General features: G+C 35.0%; 3 protein-coding genes across 3 annotated transcripts in view; all 3 read right to left on the bottom strand.

The window, feature by feature from the left end:
* Positions 1-745: 745 nt before the first annotated feature.
* Positions 746-1,231, bottom strand: LOC130613391 (uncharacterized). The gene is made up of 2 exons (XM_057434743.1): positions 907-1,231; positions 746-843 (listed from the first exon to the last, which is right to left on the bottom strand). Coding segments are annotated over exons 1-2 (327 nt in total). The 3' UTR covers positions 746-841.
* Positions 1,232-5,712: 4,481 nt separating this feature from the next.
* Positions 5,713-10,500, bottom strand: LOC130614697 (hatching enzyme 1.2-like). Its single transcript, XM_057436136.1, has 8 exons — positions 10,367-10,500; positions 9,462-9,614; positions 8,698-8,815; positions 8,334-8,437; positions 7,688-7,759; positions 7,300-7,515; positions 6,550-6,669; positions 5,713-5,888 (listed from the first exon to the last, which is right to left on the bottom strand). Exons 1-8 carry the CDS (start codon positions 10,443-10,445, stop codon positions 5,761-5,763), a joined length of 990 nt encoding a protein of 329 aa, XP_057292119.1. The 5' UTR covers positions 10,446-10,500; the 3' UTR covers positions 5,713-5,760.
* A 1,970-nt stretch (positions 10,501-12,470) lies between these two features.
* The window catches only part of LOC130613725 (uncharacterized), a 29,430-nt gene continuing 23,287 nt past the window's right edge, over positions 12,471-18,613 (bottom strand). The window contains exons 18-24 of the mRNA XM_057435060.1: positions 18,360-18,585; positions 16,086-17,824; positions 15,799-15,918; positions 15,299-15,416; positions 14,720-15,042; positions 14,094-14,319; positions 12,471-13,931 (exon numbers count right to left, since the gene is read on the bottom strand). Of these exons, the coding sequence (XP_057291043.1) occupies positions 13,223-13,931; positions 14,094-14,319; positions 14,720-15,042; positions 15,299-15,416; positions 15,799-15,918; positions 16,086-17,824; positions 18,360-18,585 (3,461 nt within the window). The 3' untranslated portion in view covers positions 12,471-13,222. The remainder of the gene's footprint in view (positions 13,932-14,093; positions 14,320-14,719; positions 15,043-15,298; positions 15,417-15,798; positions 15,919-16,085; positions 17,825-18,359; positions 18,586-18,613) is intronic.

Genomic DNA, 18,613 nt, shown 5'->3' with positions numbered 1-18,613 from the left:
GAGTAAGTGAAACCATACTATAAGGTTCGCCTGATTTGATGTATGAAGACATAAAAGATGAATTTTACTTCTTAACTATAATTGTACATTTTGTCTTTACTACTCAAAATGCCAAGTTGCCTGGCATATGGATGTTCGCAAACCACTGGGAGAGTAACTGCTTAAAAAAGTTTTTTCATGATCCCAAAGCCAGTGAATACAACTGAGAAACTTCGCGCAGCACAATGGTTGCATAATATTGGTACTGGATTGAATGTAGAAACATTTCCATTTGGGAAAAATAAAGTTGTATGTGAAGACCACTTCCATCCTGACTGCATTAAAGATGATTTAAAAGGACGTCTAACGGGGATACCATCGAAACGGAAAGAGCTACTTTGTGGAGCAGTTCCAACTATTTTTAAACACAAAACTTACGAATTTATTAACACGGATGGCACTACCGTATTAAATTACAGATTTTACAAATCTACAAAAGCTTTGAATCCTGTATATTTTCCATCTTTTTCTGGGAAACTTTCACGAATTTTTTTCACAACGCATGCCGGTATAACAACTCTACATCCTTTTCCCAGTGTTTCATAGTAATGCACCCAAGCCGTATATTGTCTGTATGCTGAAAGCGTAGTTGTCTAAAAAGAATATAATATGTTTTGTTGTTGTGGAACCTAGGCCTTACAAAATGTTGTATATATATTTTTAAATATTCTTTGACTCACATTCAGTAAACGAACTTTTATGTAGATAAAGAACGCATTTTTTTTTTCGCATATGAAGTAATATTTTATATTTGTTTTGAAAGGTAGAATAATAAGCTTACTTGTTTTGAAAAGATTTTATATCCTTGAAATTATTTTGATATCTGCGATGTCTAATGCTTACTGTCTCTAATACGGTGCAAAATACAAAGAATATTAAAATCTTTATGCAAGGTAATACATGTATTCTCTTCCAGCTTTTCTCCCAGTAAAGTTGTAAACTCCAAACAACACTTGCATTCTTCAACAGTCATTAACTCGTGTATATCACATTTTTTACACTTACACCAATGTAAGTTTTCTTCTCTGCTTGAGTCTAAATCCTCATCTTCGTCGTCGTCTGAAATATCATTCGCAGTTTTTGATGAACAAATGTTTTTCAACTGACTTTCAGTATATTCAGGTTCGTTATCATAACACCCTTTGCAAATACTATGTTCACTAGCACAACTACTTTCTTCGCTGCTATCCATGACTAAGTGATTTTGAGTCTCGCGGCTCATACGTCATAATTCTGTATGGTTCACGAGGAACCGTGAATGGAGTACACGGTTAATTTCAGAAAACCTTAGAACTTTAATGGGCTAAAACAGCCTAAATAATGAAAATTAAGAGTTAATTTTTTTTCAATAGTTTTATTTAGATGTTATACAACGTTCTTAATTTTTTTTTTAACAACATTTTTTTTTGACCTTAGTTTCCCTTTAAGAAGTGAAGGAAACCGATGTCGTTCTCAGAGCTTCTTTTTTATTTTCTGTTTTTTCTTTTGCCATCAAATTTTAATTTACAAAATATGACACCAATAAACAGACATTTTTACGTGGAAGGCTACAAAAATATATTAAAATTCGACATGACGTAAAATAAGTTTGTCCTAAGTTAATAAATAAAGGAGAACTAATCAAACAAATATCCGAGATAGCATTATATTCTTTATCATTAAAAAAATGTTTATTTTCTGGAACCCCGTACACACAATAAAGTTTATCTAACTAACAAAAGCGAAATCTTCTTAGTTCTTATAAAATTTGTTGCTTGCCACCCTCGTCCCCAGGGTTTTTTGTCTTTTTTGATATGAAAAAGACATCATCTCTCATCAAGAAGGCTAGAAACCCTGGGGACGAGGGTGCTTGCTTGCAACTGTTATGTCCTTCTTTTCTGCTACCATTTCGGAAAGAAGTTTGTAAAACCGCATCCCTTCTCGACCAATTTCACCATTCGTCACGAATACCATTGGCGTAAACGAATCGTTTTTCACAGTTATAACTCGTTCTTTATAACTTCTTCTCCTTTTATCTTCCTTTCTTTTGAAGCATTTACTGATATCCAATTAGCGATTAGGTCGAAAATCCATACAAAAAATCCAAAAGCCAGTAACACTGATGTCAGGTCGCGCCCCTTGACTGGTGTTTGCACTGCAATGTTACAATTGTTCTCCTTTTGTTACAATTGTTGTTGACTCACGTCTCGCATCTTTACATACTTTTGATTTGCATGCTAGCGCGAAGCACTCTCCTTACGGTTTTTTTGCCTTTTTGATATGAAAGAAGACAGCAAAAGGTCTTCTTCCATTTTAGTACCTGGCAGCCTGATAAAAACAGGAATTAAAGTAATCTATAGCCAAAGTAAATGAGTAAATGAGTTTTTTAAGTCGACACATTTTTTAGGTCCCAACACTGTCCGCTATATACACAGAGAGAAGTTTTATTATAGCAAGTGACGAGGAAGTACCGCACTCAAGAACGCATTCGCATGTATGAAATGTAATTTATAAGGATAGACACGGATAAATATTTAAGAGCATCCAACATATATTTTCAATGCTATTGAGTACGATTACACAATCTCTAAATGTAATTGGTTTAAATATTTGCATTGTTTTCCATTTTAACCAACCTCGTTCTCCCAGGGCATTTCGCCTTTTTTGATTAATTTAGAAGCTACGGCTTAGGAATCAAGGGACCCTGGGGACAAAGACACATTTTAACAAACATAATTAGTTTAGTATGTTAAACGTCATTGTATTTAGTGGAAAGTTAAACCAACTAACTGACAAGGCTATTATTTTTTTGAAGCTTCTTAAATAAATTCAGCAAGATAGGATATCTCATAGCCTCGTGAAAGAGCGTTCCAATACCAAGGGAAACTGAAGATGCTATCTTCTGTAGTAATACCTGTATTTTGCCTCTATGCAAAATGGTTTCAACACAGGCGGGACAAACATACTTGAAGTACCAATGCTTCTTTGACAGATAACGACTAGTCCTGGGTAAATAATTGTGACTAAAAACCATATATAGGGCAAGTCTATAGAATAAACGGACATAAATATAATAAAAGCATATCATGCAAGACTATTCCTGATTATAGTTATGAGAAAACATCCAACTGTTACGTAAGTTCGTCCGTTATCCATTTTCGTAAACTTGTCGACAGAAGTACGTATAAAATGGCGTCAAATGTTAAACCGACGGCGTATGAAATCCGACATGACATCAATACCGCCTTTGAGATGTTTGTATCAGTATGTTGCATGCAAAATAAAACTGTTCGATTCGTCTTCGGTGTGTTTGAAGACATTTGAATACCAACACGGGGTGCAGTAGCGTGAACCCTGTTCAACAGTGTGATAATATAGGAATAGGTGATGATACTAACGGTTAGGAAAACCAAGTCGGCTACAGGATAGAGATAAAGATAATGAAACTTCTCAATTGGATCATATCCATGCTTTCTCACATACACAAAAAGTAAAATAAACAAAAAACTGGTCGTGCCCCAGAGTAGAATCATTGCATATCTTAAAAGTCTTTTAGAGCAGTATAACGGATATTTCAGGTTGAAATACACTTCAGCAAATCGATCCAATGTCAGCAGGTACATACCTATATAGTAAAGCAGGCTACTAGAAAGATTTATGACGCTAACAAGTTGAAAGGTAAAGCTTCTTTCCCCATATAACTGAAACATTAAATATCGAACGGAAGCAGTTAAGGTTAAGAATATTTCTGATACACATAAATTGATGATCAGATATTTTTGGTTTTTACCAATTTTAGCACTTTTTGTGGTCAGGAGAAATAAACGGACACTGTGTAATAGGAATGGGAATGCATATGTTATAGCTGATCCTATTCGTATATTCATGTTTCTTCGTTTCACTGGTAATCTCTCGCTACACAGCAGATTCTTCGAAATATGTTATAACTGCAAATATGTCATTCGTTTAAAGATATAACCAGTTATAATGGGTTATAATGCGCTGCATATGAATCTATAACAATTTTGATATAATTCTGATCAATAAATATGCATAAATTTCAACCCAAAATTTAAATTAGTTATTATACTTAAATCTAAGAACGAAATTGTTTCATCAATTTTTCTATGAATTTTTTTTTTCTAAATATTTCATAATTTAAAATACACGTACATGTAGAAGGAAAGTAGTGATAAATTAAAATTATATTACAAAAATATTTTTTGTACAATGTTGTAATTATTGACCTTTGTGCTATAAATTTATAAGAGAAAAAGCGTTTTTTTGAAAGTATTGTTAACGAAAACTGTAGGTTGCAAGTTACAAAACATTTTCGTATTAAGTATTTTGTATAGGATTATAAACAATGAAATTGGCAGAGAAAAAATGTATGTTTAATAATTTATATACATTACATGAAAAACAAATCCGGATTTATTTTCTCATAATTTCAATGTAGCATACATTTTAGTCCAGCATAGTAAGTTTGCGTGCGTGCATGCGGAAAAGCGAGGAACAAATTTTTTTTTTTCTGTTTTACCGCTTTAAAAACCGATTGTTTTTTTTTTTAAAGATACTAATAATTTTTCTACAAACTTAGGAACAGTGCATAATCATGAACTACAGAAAGATGAGTGAGAAAATAATATCCGAATAAAGTATACGAAATGTCAAAATGTTTGGAATTGTTATCCATGACTGAAATAGTAAAGTAACTTCGTTATGAAAAAAAATGGAATGGTTTTGCGAAAACCATTTTGTCTTTTTGTTTGCTAACAAAAACACTTATAAGATTTTTGCGCTACAGTGGCGTTACGCACCCTTAGAGGAGAAAATTAGTACCATTGAGACGTAGTAAAGTTAACCTCGTTCCCAGTGTCAAAAGAGACGAAAATCACTGGTAACGAGGTTGGTAGTTAAATGTTAGCTTCTGTTATGAGCAAGTTACAATTCTTCTTTGATCCAAGAAATAGGACAATAACAAATTATTTTTGTTATAGTCCTATTTCTTAAAATTAAATTTTTGAAAATAAATTAACGCAAAATGCATTTTACGACATAAAATAAGACTTGGCGAAAATTACTCAAAACTCCATTGAAAATAATTAAGGTATACGTTTATTTTCCATAACAAGTAGCCGTGTCTTTAAAAGCTATTATGACAAGTAAGCATGTTTTCTAAGAAATTCGAATTTCAATATTTTAATTTCATATTCAAGTCAACGTCGTCATGTAAGTTCTGTGTCGCAGTAGCGCTGCAATTCTCGCCGTCAGGTATAAAAAGACTTACTATACCCAATAGCTGAGAGCTATGGACTAGGGGTGCACCTTCGAAAGGGCGCACAATCAACATTAACACACACAGTTGGAAGAAGAAAACCTTTAAAATATCATTGACTAAAATTGCTATTGGTAAGGAAATGTATTTCTTTTGGTGATAAAAACTTCCAAAAGCGCTTTAGTCCTTCTCATAATCTTTGGATTTTACCACAATCCCCGACATAGTGTGTGCAACACTATGTCCGGAATCAGGTTTTTTATCAGATTCTACAGTGTGGGCATATGAATAGAAAAATATAGTTTTGAGTCTTACTTAGCGCAGGCAAAAAGCACACATTTACTCTCTTCATGTTATTACGATGGGCCATTCAGAAAACTTAAATCCATTCAGAAAACTTAAATGAAAGAATCTACTTGAAAGGTCGCGACCACACGCGAAAGAACTTTATTTTATCTTTTATCTCAACACAGTTTGCAAGATTTTTTACAATATTTGTGCATGTACTGCTTGTTACGCCAACACTCTCCCATCTTCTCCCAAGCGTCGCATCTAGGATTTTCGTTTCGGCAACCGCATGAGCTGTTCTTACCTTTAGAGAGGAGAGAATTAAGGAAGATGATCAAAATAGAAAAAAAATTAAAAACGAGATTTAGCAAACAGACTGATGTTAAATAGTGGATGTTTTGAAATCACAACGACACTACCGCATAACCACCCGGATCTTCGACAGTTGATCCCAATTGTCAATAATCCTAAGGAGTGGTGGTGAATAGCCATTTAAGCTTGCAGTATATTTTCAAGCTTTTTCATGATTAAAACTTCAAATGCATTTTTAGACCTCGTTTATCAGTTGAAACTCACACCTTGTCGGCCCATCTTTACGTTTTACATTGAAGTTACCTGTCAGTTTGAATTCAAAGACAAGAAGTCACAGGTAATAAAATAGGCAAACACAGGAAGAAGAAAAGACTTTTAAACAGAATCTTTAACTACATGTGTCAGTTCTGGTGTCTTAGCCAAACCCGAAATCCCATCCAAGATGTCTTTTTAAATCAAAAATTATCTGCACAACTTTGCGGTGTAAAAAGGTTCTCAATTACGCATTGCCAGAACACAGGCAGTAGACGAAATTTCTCTCACAACCAGAGCGAATGTACACAGGACAAACCTTTTACCACACGTGAGCAGATTTTTATGTACTTGATTACCAGATTATTCAGTTCTTAGTATTAAACTTGCACTGGTCTCACCTTCGCAAGCTTTGCAACAATTATCTGCCATCCATTGTTTTTCTTTTTTATCTGTACAATATCCTTGACTTGCCCAACTGACGCAATTTTTGTCTTTGTTGTCACAAACTGGTGTATTTTCTAAAAAGTGGTTTATCTTATAATCAAATATTGACTACTTCTTAGCCAATCACGTAAGGTTTTCTAATGTTTTCACGAACAAATAGTTGCAAATGCTCCATAGCAAAAATCCTGTATGTATTGACTTTATGTTGGTTTTTTCATAAAGTTACTTTAGGTTCTACTAAGTGCAAGCTTAACTGTACACCCTACATGCATTTTAGTTTGCTATAAGTTTAACCACACGTTCTTGTTATTAAAAAACTGATTTGACTTTAACCTGAGGTGTTCTTATTTTTTAAGTTACTTGTTCGGCCTGAAACTGTTCTTATTTTGTTCTTCAATGTTTATCTTTTGTTCATTTTACAGTACGTTACAAATATTTATACCTTACGTACCGCTTCGCTAAATCACAGTAATTGATTGTGTGAAATATTCGCACTTGAAAATATTATTTTCATGTTTGTTGTGTCAGAAACAAACAAACAAAAAAAAATTAGTAAAATTTCGGTCTTACCATTCTTCTCATTTCCTTCTTGTTTTCAAAAATTCTTAGCAACATTATTCTTAGAAAAATTGTTTTTATAAAAAAAAATACATTTTATAATTTCCTTCAATGTCTTCTGACAATGAATTCAGTATGGTACTTACTGCATTTATACATCATGTTAATTTGTCGTATATCTATTTCACTGAATCCATCTCTTTGTCCGATCCAGTCCTCCTTTGACTTGTCTAAAACTTGAATAGTTATTCTACCTGCACCAAATGCATCCTTCCCATAATGCATCATGCTGCAAAGATCGTATGCTGTACCCAGAGAATCAATATTTTTGGGTGCTTCTTTAGCAAAATTTCCTTTCATTTCTATATAAAAAAGATACATAAAAGAGAGATTGTTTTATGGACATAGTAGAAACCTTATAGTCAATCCTAACTGGTGAAACTAATCATTCTCAAAAAATGAATGATTTTCACATAACTTCCAGTATAATAACTTGTGTTGTAGCATTTCTTTGTTGTTGACAGATCGTTGTACCTGGTAGAATATTGTGCCAGTTGATTTTGACGTAATTATCTCGATCGGGTCTGCTTTGTTCATGCATAATACCTGAGAAAAAAGACAAAATGTCATAGCTTCTCATTTTCTTTCATACCAGCCTTTTTATGCCCGCTGTTATAGATGAAATCTGTTGTCTACATTTCCAGCGGTGAGCTGTTTCGGCTTTGTAATCTGCATGGCATGACAAACGATTGGGGTGCTAGGTGAAGTAAATTTAGTTTCTGTCCATTTTTTTACACGAAGACATTGTTGGGGCTTTAAATGAATTTAAATAACTTAGAAGGCATCGATTTACACTCGATAAAAGTTTAAAACCTCACCCGATGTTTCCGTGAGAAGACATCCACAGGAAAAAACTCTCTTCACCAAATCCTAGCATCTTTTTCCCTAGCACGCAAATGCCAGAGCCAACGGGCTTACCGTTAACAGGTAAACAATTAACGACACGCCGAAATGCATCTATTGGCGTTTAAACTCCCTTGGTTGTAGATATTTATTATCAAAACTCTAAAAATGGTACCTGTGCTATTCAATAATTAATGTCCTTAAGATTGGCGCTAATGAATTGCGCCAACACTTCCCTAATTACACCAGACAAAATTTCAAAATTAAAAAGAAATACCTAAACTATGAGCAATTTCATGCATGGCTACACCCTTCTTCCAACAGCCTGATGCAAGAGAAATACTGTTCTTAAAACCGCGATAACCAACAGGAGATGAGCATCTAAAAATGATATCGAAAGGAAATGAAAAGCCAGAATACTTTAGTGATTGTTCTTAAAATATTATAGATAAATGTTGATATTAGTTTCATCTCATCTCTTGTTACTTCCAGTCTTATGAACTGTTGCGCCCTTACCAGCCTCCGTCCCGCCCTCTCCATTGTATACTGTTTTGCCCTACATACAATTCTTTATAACGCATATTTCGCACTTGCTTTCAAACAATTGTGTATGTATAGTGTCCTATTGCAGAAATACATACCCATTTCCCCGATAAAAACTAAGGTAAGCTCTTTCTGAAGTTCGTGTTCTAAACCGAAGACAGGTGTGCTTCTCGTACTCAGCAATCGCTTCTTTTATAGCCGTTACTCCTGCAGCACCTGAAAGAAATATGTTTATATCATTTACAAACTGGTAATATTTTCAAATTAATAATTATTGATTTAGGAACTGTCGAAATGTTTTAGAGTGTGGTTTGCTGGTAACATTAAAATAATTAAGTCAACCTAAAGTTAGGGCTATCTTTCCGTAATCGATAAAAGAGAGGTTACTTAAATATTGATGACAAGATGACAACAATTTTTTGCTATACTATTTCAGAAAGGCAAATCCTAGAACGAAAATAAGTAGTAAAATTGCGTAACAAAAGGCTGAAAACTTTTCTAACACTGTAGCAAAAGCTAAATCCATTGAAAAATCTCTTTAATTTCACGTCTTCTTAACAAAAAAGGATTTTTTGACAGTTTTCTCCTGCGTTTGTAAAATACTGTTGAAGCAATACTCGAAGGAATAGATTTCATCCTTCGATTTGGTGTTTTTTCATAGTTAAGTTGTTTGTTTCCAGTCATGGTTAGGATTGCATTCAACAACCTCGTCCTCAGGATCTTATAGGATTTTTACATTAAACTTCAAAAAAACATAGAGATGAGGTTATCTATCAAGCCCAATAAACCTAATAAAGCATATAATCCCGGGGAAATGGGATGGGGGGAGAGGATTTAAGGTCATCCCATAATTAAATTATACCTATAGATGAGGTGATCTCGTAAGCTATTGGTGTTCCCTGTGGCCAATGTTGAAATTCTTTTGAATTGGTGGTTGCGAAGCCATAGTTGCCATTTTGAATTGCTTTTCTTTGTTGTGGATTCAATATCATATCTCCTTCAAATGCGTCAACGTCTATGAAGAACACAAAGGTTTCTTAAAAAAACCTTATAAATATCGGCAATATTTTACATACTGCTCTTTCGGACTGATGTCATGTTACTCCGGATGGAAGTCGTCCTACTCCGGATTGATGCTATGTTACTCCGGATTGATGTCATGGTACTCTGTACGGAAAGAAGTTAAAGTCAGAGTCATCTGGCAAAGACATTTGACTCTAAGGTATTCTCATTTTGTTCTCAAATTTTGAGCATTCTTAATTCGTTGTATAGCACATTACAAATTTTTGTGACCTAAAATCTATATGCATGTTTTACAAAATCGCAACAAACGAGCCTGTTAAAAAATCTGCCTTGTTCTTATTTTCTTCTTTTTTTATGTGTGTGGTGTTCATTTCGTTTAACCCTTGACAGACGTGTTCCACAAATATCCAGTCAAAATCGGATAAAAAAAGCCCAGCAGTTTGGTCGCCATAATTCCTGAGTACCAAGTTCTCAAAAGAATTGCCTTCTATGTCTTAGAAAGAGGATAAATAGTGACCTACTCAATGTATTCAATACGAACCGTCCTGGTGTTGTCCTCTGTCACCAACCACGACTTAGATTTCGAGAAACTGATTATTTGTTGACTGAAAAGTGGTCGAACCGTCCTTTAAGGATAAACATTTCAGACATTTTGTTTGCATAAGGAATCGCACAAATCAATAGACAACAAATCTACGTTACAAACATAAACCGAATTTTTAAGAAAAAACACAATTAACAAACTTTCCATTTCTTTGATCCAGATCGCCTGAGACAATTTGGCACACACCAATGTGCATAGAAAAACTACCGATCGACACATATTTCAAAGCAGGTTTTTCCTTCCACAGTAAAATGTGTCGAGGGAACTTTTTTTACAAGTCAAAAATATACAAAATGTGTTTCTATACTGACTTCGTGCATATTCTTCTTTTCCATAAAAATTTATGGTATTATGGCTATTATCCTGGATACGAGTTGTTAGTTTACCCAACTGTGTTTAAAATAACGACATTAAGTTAGATGTGTACACAAAAATACATGATTTTAAGAAGTACCTATCACGTGAAAAACGCCATATTTTTGAAAGAAATGCTTTAAATGCAAACATTCATTTATTATGTCAAGTACACGACATTTTTGTGATATAAACAATCCTGATTGTTTTTGTCATTGTCATTTTGGGTATGGCATATTCCGGTCGGGCAGGAATGTAGCGGCTACCATTATCTGTCAGGCTTTGTTTAGTGCAGTATGTTTAAAATTATAACTACTTTTGTTTTAATATAAAGTTACTGAAATTTTTAAATAAAACAGGTGGCAATTACCGATCGGTAGCCTTGTGGGAGAGCATTTGCTTCTTATACTCGGTCGAGGATTAAAATCCACAGCAGTTCATGCTAAAAAGACCATAAGTGTCAATTGATCTTTTTTGCTTCGTGTTCCATAAGTATAAGAAGTATAATTTGTGTTTCTCAACATACTGGAGACCATTCCGATGGGATTAGACCTAATGGTAGGAATGACCACCAAATCAATTCACAAGTTTGAAAAGTAAAATAATTACAAACTTGTGCACTCATAAATAATGATCGATGGAACAATAAAAGGCTTGAATGTTAAAACCACTAGCTCAAAAGGAGCTTTAAATGCGGGACTTCTTCGCAGGACCGTTGACGAACTTAAAAGAGTATAAAATAAAAAACGTATGAATGAGGCTTATAAGTAAAATTGATGTTTCTTGACCTGTTCTAAATTTCTTGTTACAAGCCAACCTTTTCAAAGCGGACACCTTTACAAAGCGGACAGTCAATAAAGTTAATTCTATTCGCGGTCTAACGTGAATATTTTGACTGAAAGTGACTTCCACAAGCGGACGTAAGCAGACATTCTTTTGTTTATTCAATTCTTTTCTAAGCGTTTTTATTAATATCTGTATAAGTTGCAGAGTATTATATCAATTATACCCCTATATAACCGGCTATTATTGCTAATAAAACGTTTGTTTTTTCGTAAGATGGACGAACAGTAAATTTCTTCCTTCCTTAATAATCCCATGCTGTTGGTCAATGAGAAGTGGTCAATGAAAGGGGGTCCGTGAAGCATAAAGTCGATTTAAACTTAGGAAAAGATTCAATCAAAACCGTTCATAGCAGAAAGTTACCTCTCTAAAGCTAACAAATTTAGTCAAGGTTATATTTCCACCACATTTTTTCAACAATTCAGAGTACTTCTGTTACATTTACCGATCGACAACTTTCTTGTTACATTTACCGATTCTTGTCAGAGTTATGTTCTTTTTTTGTAAGAACTATTCACGTGATACGTAAAAGAAGGATAATCACTGCGTAGTTTGTTATAAATTAATTGCCTTACCGTGGAGGTTACGTAGCACCAATAAAGTAGGTCGTAAAAAATTTGTGGTTAAGAAATAATAACAAAAAAAAAATTATTAATTTTTTTAAATGTCTCTTAATCTTTGACTACAGATAATGTGGATTTACGATTTCCAAAGTTAATGTTAGTAATCCTACTGCAGGTAGAAAATAGGGGCATCGCTGCATGCCAACTTTCTTATTCAGTTCCTATATAAGAGCAGTTCCGTACAATGCATTGATATTGCTCTAAAACACTGGCACCACATTGGCACAAAGCGCTCGAAAAACTATCAATTGATCTTGGAAAATTTGTTCTTGGTTGTCTTACGTTAAAACAACTTAAAACAAAAAATATTGTTCTTGAAGTTTCCTTTGTTATTTCACCATCAAAAAAGCACTTGGAAATCTTATTTTCAAACTTATTTTTTAGGCCTATTTGTGAAGAAGAAAAAAAACCAGCTTTAAAATGAACAGTTTAGAACCGTGCAAAGACTAAAGGTGGAGGTCTCGTTGCATAACAAAGCGAGAGCTAGTTATTTCGTTAAGGTTACGGGGTGTTGGGTTAAGGTGGGTTGAAAGTTACAGAATATAGCGTTGTTACGCATAATGTTTGCTTTTGTTTTCCATGGGTTATAAACCAATTCGTTCTGGGTACGTCTGGAGAGTTTGTGTGTAATATTTTGTGGCTTGGCCAGCCCTCCAAAGTTCGCCTCAATAGGAATGCGATGCAGGGAAGCATTTAGTGAATTTACAAATCATAGCTTTCGCAAAAAAATGCTTCTTGTTCGTTATTGTTTTCCCAGGACAAATTTTTCACATAATCATTGAATGTTGATTTCCATAAAAAAATGCCCGCCAAATCGAGCTGATTTCCGTAACATTCAAAATCGTGTTTTACATTTACAAATAGCTACACTTTTAAATTAATAAAAATATATATTTCTATTTTGTGCAAGGTGCAAGTATATACATACGTACATAATTAGTAAACTTTTGTCGCCCAATAACATCAATATTTTGAGCAGCGATAAGTTAATGTATTTAACTGAAATTAATATGATGTCTAATCAAATGAGTATAGTATGGGCAAACAGCCATCCATGAAATTGTTATGCGCTTTTTATCACTACGCACAATGATCGGTCATGACGCTGATAGCTCGGACTAAGTTATTTCGCACGATGCTCAGACTTGTGCAATGTGAAGATTAGGCTTAGAGCTTCTAGAATTTTAGCTTTCTACGTTTCATTATTTTTGTTATTATTTTGTTGTATTTCATTAAATTGTAATTTAAGTTATCGTGTTCTCTGCGAACAAGTACATGTTTTTTCACCTTTCCTTTTTTGATTTTCTTTTTATTAATCCCAGCACTATTATTGGTCTGATTAATCGAGTTTTTCTTACCAACAACATTTTTCACTGTAGAATTAGCTGGTTGTGTATTTTGAAGATAAATTTTTTTGTTTTTGTATCCAACTTGCTTTTCAGGTGCTACAATGCTGACACTGTTATTGGTTAACAAACTTGCTGGCGTAGAAATATCCACTTTGCTACTGTTCAATGAATATCTTTTGGTTTCGTTGTTTTCGAATCCAGTCATATTTGATAAATATCTCTTTGAACCGACACTTTCTACTTTCTTCTCCCTTAAATAATTATTCTTTGATTTTCGACGGTACTGCCCTAACCCTTCGCAATACCTAAAATCAAAACGTCCCTTCAAAACATTATCCTTGTACGACCCAGGAGAATTTCCTTTTTCATGGTATCGTCCAACGATATAAGTACACAACATGCCGTCTTCTTGTGACGTCGCTTTACCGATACCGAACGATTTTGTCGTTTTCCATACCATTTGAGTAAATGATGACGTGCCATTGGCTGGTTTGTCGCTTAGGAAACTGTACCCAGGGTGACAAACTTCATTGTACCTAAAATTTAAAAAAGTTTTGAGATACATAATGTGGTTCATCAATAAAATTTTCTATTAATAACCGTGCTAACTTAATCAAACATTACTTTGAAGGAGTCTGAAAACAGTCATGGATATATGTGAAAGTGAAAACTCAACAAAAAAGCTACATGTGAGTTACCATTTTCTTACAGCCTCGTCTCCATTCATTTCCTCCATGTTAGTAGTGCAACTTTTTATGATACTTTCTCCGTCGCTTGTGTCGCTATGTTGTGTACCTTCACTTTCTGCTAATTTCGTGGCGTACATTTCAGCTTCAAGACATAACGATTCGTCCAATTCCATGGAGGGAGAATCATGGACCGCCCGAAACTCATTTTGAAGATTCAAAGCTTCTTGTCGAAAGTCTAGTATGTGAAAACATAACAATTATTATTATCATTATTGAAATTGTTTACCAAGGATAGACTCTTCCGCTCCCTTTGTTACTGCTATCAAATGAGGGTTCTGCAAAGTGAGTTTTAGTGCATTTAAAACCTCCAATTTAGCTACTAAAGTCGTGCAAGCAGTAATGGCTCAACTAGACCGCCTAAGATATCAATCCTACTCTCATGCTGAAGTTTGTTACTGAAAGTGAACCAAGAAAAATAATGGCGCGGAGGGAAAGTGTTATTTATCTAAGGATTCACTTAGGCGTTTAATACGATATTGGATAAGCAAGAATGAAAAATGATCCCATTTAACAAAAAGACGTTCTTATCTAAAATCGCAGCCTTGGAGAGTGTATTGTTTAACATCTAATTTTACCTTCGGTGTTGGCCGACACACTTCCTAGATTCTTGCTTTTCTTTTGTTTGCTGTCGCCGACATCTACAACAGCACCCAGTCCATTACAATACGACATCGAGTCGTACGAACCTTGAAGTACGTTGCTTCTAACGTCAGACTTACTAGCACTTGGATAGTAACGGGCCACAATAATTGTACAAAAGTTACCGCTTTTTAGGAACGTTGATCTACCGATTCCCAACTTTTGTGTCTTTTTCCAGACAACTTGAGTAAATTGGTCTGAGAATTTTTGAGGCCGGTCAACGTCAAATACAAACTCAGGATTACATACTTGATTGTACCTGAATAAACAAGGCAAATAAGCAAAATAAGCAAGGCCTATATAGCAAATAACCAAGACGGTTTTTAAAATAAAACATTTAGGAATAAAGAAATTGTTTTGGATTAATTTCACGTCAATACAAATAAAAAATGGTATAGTCGGTATATTTCTTGACACATCTCGCATCTAGATTAAGAATGTATCGGACAGCAACATCCGCTAACTGAAAATATATAAACTCAAACATGTTGAATATATTGGCATTGGTACTCTACCATAACAGGGTTGCATCTGGTCCTGTCATTTTCTCTTCTTTGGTACCATCTTTGCAGCTCATCGCCAGGTTCTCGCCTTCTTTGTTCTCCACCCTTGATTGTCTTAATTCTCCTATTCCTACATATAAATTTATTATTAACACTGTATAAGTGTTTTATGGAGTAAGTACAATGTAGGGAGAGGAGGAAGGCCCTTCTAATTGCACAACACTCTTTTTACTTCCTAAAAACATTATTTGACGTTTTTTATAATATGCTTATTATTTGGAAGCAGAATTTGTTTTATTTTTACATCATCATATTTCGGTATTATTTTCGCTTCCAATTCGCTTTACCATATCCATATTGGAGTCTGTTCAATAAAAAGGAATCAGAATTTTCCTTGGTAGAGGTATTTTCATGTAAGGTACATAAGGAGAAAGGAATCATTCTTTGTACAATAGTTCTGATTTTTTTTGTTGATAATACATTATAACAGACAATTTTTAAATTACAATCACCTGCAAGTGTCTGAGCCCGCAAGCTTGCTTCTTGGTTAAGGTTTTGATCGAGTATTAAGGGATCCACATTATGAACGTTTCGGAATGCATTATGGGCATTTAACGTAGCCTCCAAAAATTCTAAAAATACATTAATGCATCAGTAATTTATTAATTAATTCATTCATTTTTCCATTTATTTATTCATTTTTATTCATTCATTCATTTATTCATTTTCATCCATTAATTCACTCATTATTTACCCATTCTTTTCTTTCTTTCTTAATCAAGTAAGTCTAAGGAAGTACCTTCGTCTTGTGAATCTTTTTTATTTAGTGGCTCGCTGTACTTTGCTGTTGTTGCATCTGAGCTATTTACAGAGTGATTTTGCTGAGCCAGTGCTGCGCCAGCAGTAGACAAAGTAGCATTTTCATCAGTCTTCGAAATAGTTTGTTTCGCTAAGTTCTTAAAGGTATTTTCAACAGCCTTAGCAACAGCGTTGTTAATGACACAATCTCGTGTGCCGGCACATTCACTTTGAATGTTATCTTTTGACGAAACGCCTCCTTGATCGTTCAATAATGACATAGTTGGCTTTGTTGAGGATGTTTCCGTCCGTTGAAGATGATGCAATAGATCGTATCTCCTCAAAGAACTTCCGGACAATTCTCTCTGTAATTGCTGCTTTTTCGCCAATTGTAGCGCAATTGAACCGATTTTGGCCATTTTTAGTATGTCTTGCATTGTCCCGACGCCGCTATCACCAAGCAGCAAATCCGACGGCAATTTAGCTCCTGCAGCTAACGACGACAATGCTTGCGACTTCTTATTATCTTCAAACTTTCCTCTTTTTAAAAGATCATTCCCTAGACGTTGTGCTATTTCAACGGAAGCCTTGTTTAGATGTAGCGTAGAAGAAGTGCTGGAGGCTAAATTTGAATGCAGCAGCGAGGACGCCGATACTTCGTCGTGACGTTGAATCGAAGCATGCGTAGTTTGACGATACGGATCAGATTTGAGGTGAGCATTAGGCACGCCCAGCGCATCTAAGCTTAAAGGCACAATAGATGGCTTGCATTTAGGTTGATTAGAATTTATATCACATCCAACTTTGCGCCTCTTAGCGTAAAGAGGCGGCACAATAACTCCACTGTTTTCGCTAAATTTTAGTTTAAACAAATGGTTAAGCTCGGCGACCGGCCCTTTCGACTCGTCTATATGCTTTATGGCGACCATTGGTGTTTGCTTGAATTCCTTTCCAATAATATCTTCCGGGTTATCTTTGGTCTCAGCAGTGTTCTCACCTTCATCGTTCCCTAAAGAATTATTCAAAGCGGAGAAAGTACCCTTCTTGTGAGCGTAACGCATATCATTTGTAGATTCCAGTTGTTTTCTTCTTCCTTCTATCTGATTTTTAAAACCTAAGAAGGGAATAATTACTTGATGTGGCATTTCATCTTTTTTGTGGGCATGTGTTTTCTTCCTGAATCTCTTTCTTTTTCTTGTGCGTTGTAATTTACGTTTCTCCTTAATATTTCTGCTTCTTTTCGTTGGGCGGTTTTTGCTCCTGGAGTCTTTGTTAATGTGGGTAAACTTTGCGCCATTGTGGATTTTCTTTTTTAGTAGGGTAACGCGTCGCAACTTTTTCTTAGTAATTCTACTGGTAGCTGAAATGTTCGTTAGGAACCCCTGGTTCCTGTTGGAAACCGAGCCATTGTGAGTCGATCTAGGTTTTCTTACTTTTGGAACATCTGATCTTTTATAATTAAAACCGGGATGATGAAGTATTTCGTCTTTTCGGGCCAGGTTTATACATTGTTGCGAGTGAAAATTTCCACGAGGTACGTTCTCAGCAAACTCGTTTATAAAATTACCAGCAGGTCTGTAGCGTGCCACTATGTAGGTACACAGTAAACCATTATGCATTTCAGCAGCACGTCCAATCCCAAATTCTTTCGAATCTTTCCACACAACCTGGGTGAAGTGGCCCGCCTTGCCGGCCTGGGCAGCGACAAAATCATAGCCTGGATCGCACACCTCTCTGTACCTAAAAGCAAAGGATATCTTTTTTCTTTGTTTTCTGTTGCAACAATGCGCTAAATCATTTCAATACAGTATAATCCCGGTAACTCAAATCTTCGATAACTCGAATCTACAGTAATTTAAACAGCTCTTCAATTCGCCTTCAACTCTCACTAATGCTTCCTCCTAAAAATCACCTCTGATTCGCCCCCTGAAAAGTCAAATCAATTCAGTAGTTCCCTGGGCCAAAATATCACCCAATAACTCGAACTCAAAAAAAATGTAGACTTGTTTATTAAAAGAGGTATAAACATCATTTCAGTAGTAAGTTCCCAAGTCTAAGACACTTGTTAACTGTTCGTCATCACAAAGTTTATACGTATCTTTGTGAAAGTTAATAAAACTTTCGCTAGGTCGGCTATTATTTTTAGTTTTTGTCTCGATAACTCATTCGATAACTCGAACTATTTTCTAGATCCTTTTGAGGTTTAAGTTATTGAAACATATAAAATTACTTTTTAGTAGATTCCGTGTCCGACGTTTAAAATTACGACACTTACCACACGTTTGTCGCCTCTTGTCCCGTCATCAGCATGTTTTTATTCCGACATACTGTCGCGATATTTTCACCGTCATCTGTCTTTGAATGTTTCAGTGACCCTAACTTAGCTATCTTTTTCGCATATTCCGTCGCATCCAAAGACATTTCCTGGTTGAGTCGTAACGTCGGTACTTGGTGTGTTCGACGATATGTGTTGTGGGCGTTCAGTGCAGAAAGTTGAAACACTATAAACAGGGAAAATTTAGATTTTCC

Source organism: Hydractinia symbiolongicarpus, chromosome 11 (assembly GCF_029227915.1).
Source record: "Hydractinia symbiolongicarpus strain clone_291-10 chromosome 11, HSymV2.1, whole genome shotgun sequence".
Lineage (NCBI taxonomy): Eukaryota > Metazoa > Cnidaria > Hydrozoa > Anthoathecata > Hydractiniidae > Hydractinia > Hydractinia symbiolongicarpus.
Note: the sequence above shows the minus strand (reverse complement) of the source record. Positions and strands in the feature narration are given on the sequence as shown.